The sequence below is a fragment of the Babylonia areolata genome, chromosome 1, assembly GCF_041734735.1.
Source record: "Babylonia areolata isolate BAREFJ2019XMU chromosome 1, ASM4173473v1, whole genome shotgun sequence".
NCBI classification, from domain to species: Eukaryota; Metazoa; Mollusca; class Gastropoda; order Neogastropoda; family Buccinidae; genus Babylonia; species Babylonia areolata.
In genome coordinates, this window is record NC_134876.1 from 78,591,835 (window position 1) to 78,599,334 (window position 7,500).

The 7,500-nt window shown below is 41.8% G+C and overlaps 1 protein-coding gene across 1 annotated transcript in view; it reads right to left on the reverse strand.

Moving 5' to 3' along the window:
- The window catches only part of LOC143289032 (synaptotagmin-15-like), a 258,589-nt gene that overhangs the window by 121,104 nt on the left and 129,985 nt on the right, over positions 1 to 7,500 (reverse strand). The window contains exon 2 of the mRNA XM_076597860.1: positions 3,223 to 3,377. Coding sequence (XP_076453975.1) covers positions 3,223 to 3,377 — 155 coding nt within the window. The remainder of the gene's footprint in view (positions 1 to 3,222; positions 3,378 to 7,500) is intronic.

Genomic DNA, 7,500 nt, shown 5'->3' on the forward strand with positions numbered 1-7,500 from the left:
CACGCATGCCTGACTAAGCCTGTTGGGTTATGCTGCTGGTCAGGCATCTGTCTAGCAGATGTGGTGTAGCAGATGTGGAATTGTTCGGATGCAGTGACGCCTCCTTGAAACCCCCCCCCAAAAAAAAACCCAAACAAGAAAAAAAAAACAAAACAAAAAAACACAACTGAAACTGTAAGTAAACATGAAACTAAAACATAGAAATCGGCCATTTGGCATTGTTGATTTCGTCGGTCGGACCGACCGCACACAGGGCTGTATCAAGACAGTAGAAACCGAACAGTATCGATTGTGTGTGTCGCTGATTTGAATTCAGCGGAAATCGCCCACAGGCTGTCGGGACATACAACCTGTGATGTTCGAAAAATCGAAACCCTTTGTGCTATCTGAGTGGTGTTTACATTAAAAGCAAAAAAAAAAAAAAAAAAAAAAAATAAAAATCTTCGCTTCAGATTGGTCGTCTGAGGAGAGAATAAACAAAATAATGGCGGCCAGGATCGGGTGCAGAGGAGAGACAGACAGACAGACAGACAGAGACAGGGATAGAGAGACAAAGGGGGAAGTGGATGGAGAGAAAAGAGAGAGGGGGAGAGATACAGGGGTTTGAGACAGCGAGAAAGAGAGAGGGATAAGAGAGAGAGTGAGAGAGAGAGAGAGAGAGAGAGAGAGAGAGAGAGAGAGAGACGTAGACAAATGACAAATGGCAATGACAAATGTTTTGTTGAGGGTAACCTCGGTAAGCTGAGAACTTCTTTACACCATACCCTCACCAATAAATATATAAACGAAAATATCAGCTTGGACACGTAAAGCATTCAAAACAACAATAACAACAAGAGAGACATGGCCTTCAAGACTCACTTGTGATACACTTTAAAAAAAAATCTAATCGTTAAAATGTGTTCTGTATTAGTTATTTTAAAGCTTCGCGTTTAAAAAAGAAAAAAAGAAGAAAAAAAAAGTCCTAACCAGATTCGAACCCCGCGTGCTCGGGTGAGAAGAAACTGCCTTATCCATTACACTATCGTGGCTCCTTAACTGACGTTCTAAAATTTAACATTTGAACATACTTTTTTAAAGGGCGATAAATCAATTGCGGTATTCGCAGTGAGAACGCTGTTTAAATCATATTATTCTGGTGTATCTTGGGCATTCAAAAAATCTTTAAGGGCAATAAAAAATTCTTTCTAACGGCTATCGCCGCAATCACACTGCAACATTTAGCCGTTTTCACTAGATCTAGATAGATGTTCAAGTTTAGTTACACCCGCCGGGAATCGAATACGGTCGATTCAATTTCTATTTTATGTTCATTCTAGTTTTATAGTTTTAAAGTTGATATGAAAATTTAGTATTTTGTTAAACTAATAACATGTAGAGCCAAGTACAAGTACTTCTAATCGTCGTAAGAAGTGAAAAGGACTTCATTTTGAGAAAAGTCAAGACTGGAAATCTTTTTGTTTCATCGTGATCAGTTCAAGGGTATTAACTCGCATGGTTTACAATTTTTAACTGTGAATTCTGACTGATTCTGTGGATATTTTTATGGCAGTTTGGGGCATAATCCAGTAAGTGATGAGGCGTTCACAAATGCTTCTCTGAATAAATATTTAACGGTCTCCTTCTCTAACTTTCCATCACATGTTATCGTGTATTGTCCATTGAATATAGGATTGAACGGGCAGGTCAACAACTTGAAACAAAATGGCGTCGTTCGCGTTCGCGAAGAATATGAGCACGCGCTTTGAACGTGTATAAATATGTGTACGCAATTGATTTTTGCCCATGACCTTCAGGGCTTAGCCAACAGATCTGTAAAGTCCACTCGTCGTATTGATTTTAGTATTTTCCGAAAAAGACCACTTGGGCGAATGAACATCATGAAAGCCCTGTACACTGAGAGTAAAACACACAAGCTTTGTATGTTTTGAGTATAATTTCAAAATGTAATGTTTAACATGAGAAAGATCAGTTTAAAGCAAATTAAGTCCCCTAGCATTAATTACAGAGTAATTTCCCTTTTTATTATCTGCACCAAAACGTTTCCAAAATAAATAAAACTTTCATGCTTAGCAAAAGAATTTCCTGTTTGAACAACAACAACAACAACAACAACAACAACAAAAAAAAGGTAATAATAACTGCTCTTGTTGTTGTGTCAGAATATCAGATCAAAGTGCCAAGTTTAGAGAATACAAAAAATATAAATATAACAGTAAATGCAGTTTGCACATAATTAGGCTTCATTATTTATGTTTTTGATCCCATCCCATGGTGCAATATTGTTTTAAACAAGATGACTGGAAAGAACTGATTTTTTCCCTATTTTTATGCCTAATTTGGTGTCAACTGACAAAATATTTGCAGAGAAAATGTCAATGTTAAAGTTTACCACGGACACACAGACACACACACAGACAACCAAACACCGGGTTAAAACATAGACTCACTTTGTTTTCACAAGTGAGTCAAAAACAAACAAACAAACAAAAAAGAAAACATCCAAAATACCATTGAATTCTTCCCACATACTTACTTACAGATAGATAGATAGATAGAGAGCAAGAGCAAATATTCGGATCGATCTGGATCAATGTACACGTAACAATGGAAGCAAAGTCAAAGAGGGACAAACAAAGGGGAGACTGAGACATAAAGCAGAGAAAGGCAACTCGGACACAAACACACACACACACACACACACACACACACACACACACACACACAGATAGATACAATCTAAAAACGAAATAGAAGGTCATGTTTGAGGCTTCCACGAACAGAGGGAAGATCGCTGTATAAGTTGATACACACTCTGATACGAACGAATCTGTGTGTGTGTGTGTGTGTGTGTGTCTGTCTATCTGTCTCTCTCTCTCTGTCTCTTGCACACACAAACGCAGACACCCACCTACAGAAACACACACACAGACACAGACGCACTCACGCACAATACAGACACACTAACACAAAACATACACACACTAACACACGCATAAACACACACAGACACACACAATACAACCCCTCCCCCTCCTCACAAACACACACACACATAATACAACCCCCCGACTCACCCCCCCCCCACCCACACACACACACACAAACAAACACACAACCCCCCAAAACCCCAACCACCACCACCTCCACCCCACACCCCACCCACCCACCCACCCACCCATCTACACAGATACAGACACAAAACCAAACCCATCCACTCACCAGGGATCTCCACAGAAGGCCTCTTCCCTGTGGGCGTGGTGGGCTCCGACCCCCCGGGGACCAGCCCCTCGTCCAGGGAGCGCGTGCTGACCTCCGAGCGCCGGTAGCCCGGGGGCGGGGCGTGGGAGGGCACGGTGAAGGGAATCTGTTTGAGGCTGCAAGGAAGCACAATCAGGGATGAGTAGCGCCGAAGCACCGGCCTCTCCCGGTACCGGTAGAACATCTTCTCTGGGAAGAACATGGGCTGCTAAAATAGTTTAAATCAACTTCCTCCTTCTCCTCGTCGTCGCCGTTGTCGCCGTTGTCGTCGTCGTCGTCGTCGTCGTCGTCACCTCTTGAGGAGTTGTTGTTGTCGACTACTGTTTGTATCAACAGTAGTCCACATGCACTGAAACTTGGAACATGGTTGTTGGGTTTTTTTTTGTTTTTGTTTTTTTTAATTTTGTTGTTGTTGTTGTTGTTTTGTCAAAACTACTGAGTGTTTGAGAACCTCTGAACTCTAAAGTCAATAATGCACTTGCACTGAAACTTGGAACGTGGACTGGTTGTTTTTTTTGTTTTGTTTTTTTCAAAACTACGGAGTGTTTGAGAACCTCTGAACCCTGAAGTCAACAGTGCACCTGCACCGAAACTTGGAACGTGGATTTTTTTTTAAAACTACTGAGTGTTTGAGAACCTCTGAACTCTGAAGTCAACAGTGCACTTGCACCGAAACTTGGAACGTGGATTTTTTTTTTCTTCAAAACTACTGAGTGTTTGAGAACCTCTTAACTCTGAAGTCAACAGTGCACGTGCACTGCACGCTCGAACATGCACTTCTTTTTTCTTTCCTTTTTTAAATTTTTTTTGGTTCTACTCAGCACGACTCACACACACACACACACACACACACACACACACACAAAATGTATTTTCTCTCGTCAGATTACGTAGGCCTATAAATGGAACATTGATTGGGCAGTGATATTTACTTGCAGAGGTTTGGAATTTAAAATTAACGATGTCAAACACACGATGTTGGCTTCAGCTGGTAACTAGCTCTCTGGAATTTCTCAAACGAGAGCTGTAAAAAAAAAAACTTGTGCAACACACGGAAGGTCATGTTGTCAAACTTCCACATTCGGAAACCATGCTACAATACGTCTGTGCATTGAGAATTAGCACTTCAAAAAAATCAGGAACAAAGTAGTGTACGACGCACACAATAACACGTGTCTTTTAGTTTTCCTGTCATTAAATTTAGAAGCTGTCAGCATACCTAACAATTATAATTTTAGAAAAAAATTAAAACATTCTGCACTAGAACTTTACACAGAAAAATAAACAGTTCGAAACTGATGTCACGTCCGTATGCACTGATCCATTGGGTGAAGAGTTAAGAAAAAAAAAAAAAAAAAAGGCTGGTCATGTGAAAGTCCATAAATTTGGTTGCACAAAAACGAAGAGGAGGCCAAAGGCAATGATATTCCTTTTTTTTTTTCTTTATAAAACCAACAATTTTAAATGTAGGCACACATGTCACTGAGATTTCTGAAGTCTGAAGTGCATATGAAGGTATCGACACTCATCCTACAGCCGTGTCTCAATAATGACGAGCATATAGATATGTTTCAGGGCTGAACTCCCTCAGACGTTGAAACAAGAAAGAAACAAACATAAACATTAATGCACTGAGGTTCATTTGAAGTACGTCCGAAAAGTTTCGTTAGAAAAGGCCTCGAAGCTGGATTTCACTGGAAACTATGACTGAAATCTGAAATAAAAAAAATAAAAAAAAAAAAAGAAGATCTTGAATCCAGTCCCAGAGTGCTGTTATCTTTTGTTTTGCCTTCTCCTCTTTGTTTCACAATACCTCTCACTTCAGCATCTTGCTGGAGTTGTACGCACATGTACATTGTTGAAATTGTGAAAAAAAATTCCCTTCGGGAGTGACCGTGAGATCCTACGTAAATCTGCGAATTAATCTCTCTCTCTCTCTCTCTCTCTCTCTCTCTCTCTCTCTCTCTCTCTCTCTCTCTCTCTGTCTCTCACTCTCTTTCTCTCTCTCTGTGTGTACTGTCCACACACACACACACACACACACACACACACACACACACACATTCATGTATATCTCCATATATATGGAGATATACATGAATGTGTGTGTGTGTGTGTGTGTGTGTGTGTGTGTGTGTGTGTGTGTGTGTGAAAAAAAAGAGCTGAAAACGGACACAAGAACACTGGAACTTGTAAACTAGATTTCTCCGTCACTACACTGCACCCTGATATGAAAAAGTCCAACACAATGATAACGCTCTCAAAACAAATGTAAAAACTGAAAGTGTGGTTCGATTCTGATAGAAGAGAGAGGGGAGTTATGCAGATAGGGATATAGGATCAACTAATGATGCACTCACTCACTCTCTCTTCACATCAATAGCAGGGCCACATGGAGTGGTTTTTATAGAGTGTTTACTTTACAATACAACACACACTAAGGCAGCACCTATAAGCAGCACGGTAAAATTCACCCTAAACCTAAAGCAGCACACAGCCCAACAAGGATTTCCTTGTTCCTCACATCACTGATCAGTCAGTCACCCTGTGTCAGTCAGTTCTTCTGGGAGACAGCTAAGAACTGGCTGTGCTGACTGGTTTTATCCCTTCCCACAACATACTGTGTATACTAATGCAAGCTACAGAATGATCTGATTCGCTCACTTCAACCCACTTGTTTATACACATTCTATGATGACAACTTCACCCGTTTACATCACAAAGAGATTGAGGAGACAGGACAATACAACTCTGGGCCTGTTAGCTGGCTTGATCAAAGTTCGAATTAGCATAACTTCTCCCTAGCTTACATTCCAAAGTCCCGCCATCTAAGTCAGCTGCGTTCGTGAACGGGGAGAAGGGGAACGACTTGAAAGACAGGCCGCCACACGGGATATACCAACATGCCGTGCTCGTCCGTTTCGAACACGGGGATGGTGGCAGACATCACGTAACTGCACGTATTCCTATAGCTGGGGCGGGCGACGCGGCGTCACTGACCAAAGAGGGCCGACTAGGGAGTAGGGGTGAGGGAGGGTGAAAGGAGGGAGGGTGGCGCAGTGTCGGCGCGACCTCAAAGACTGGACTTGGGATGGAGCGGGAAGGGAGATAAGAAGGAGGGGTTGGGGGTGGGGGGGGGGGGGGGGGGGGGGGGACAGAGTGTGGGTGGTGGGGGTGACACTGCTGGCACACTATAACACAAAAACAAACAAAAACAAAACAAAACAAAACAACACACACATACACACACACACACACACACACACACAAGAACAATAGCAACACGTTCCTTCACCGAAGGTGTCGCTCTTCTTCCAAAAGCTATATCACACGTCTTAAGCTATTCCCTAAATGAGTGTGATACCCGATCACTGTCTTGATGAATTGGAGTAGTCAGAATGACGATCGGAATTAAAAACCTACTCTGGTCATAGCAATGAATCAAAGAAATTGTTGAAGGTATTGTGGCATGAGATTTGATGACAGCAGAAGAAGAAGGAGGAGGGGGAGGAGGAGGAGGAGAGTAGGAGAAGAAGAGGAAGAAGAGAAGAAGAAAAAGAAGAGGAGGAGAAGAAAAAGAAGAAGAGGAGGAGGAGGAGAAGAAGAAGAAGAAAAAGAAGAAGAAGGAGAAGCGGAGGAGGAGGAGAAGAAGAAGAAGAAGAGTAGGAGAAGAAGAAGAAGAAGAGGAGGAGGAGGAGAAGGCAAAGAAGAAGACAAAGAAGAAGAAGAGGAGGAGGAGAATAAGAAGAAGAAGAAAAAGAAGAGGAGGAGGAGGAGGAGGAGAAGAAGAAGAAGAAGAAGAAGAAGAACAAGAACAAGAACAAGAACAAGAAGAACAAGAACAAGAAGACCAAGAAGAGCACTGAAATCAAAATTACAATCCCCCATTGGCATTGCTCTCATCTTGACCAGTAGGCAGGATTGTCAGCAGCAGAGGCAAAATTACAACTGAAGTAGTAGCAGTAGCAGAAAAAAAAAAAGAGATCGATAGCATTGCAGTCATAACTCGTGACGTCAGCGGTAAATGTAATTAACAAGACAGGCACTAAGAATGCAACGAACTACTTGTCACTGAAAACAGAAGCTAATAATTATCACACTGCTCTTAGCAGTGGAAAAAAAAAGAAAAAAAGAAAAGTCCAACTCCACACTCTTTCTCTTAGTCAACCCCCTCGCACCCTCCCCTACCCACCCACCTACCTCCATCACACCCTTTATCTCAGTCAATCCTTCCATCCT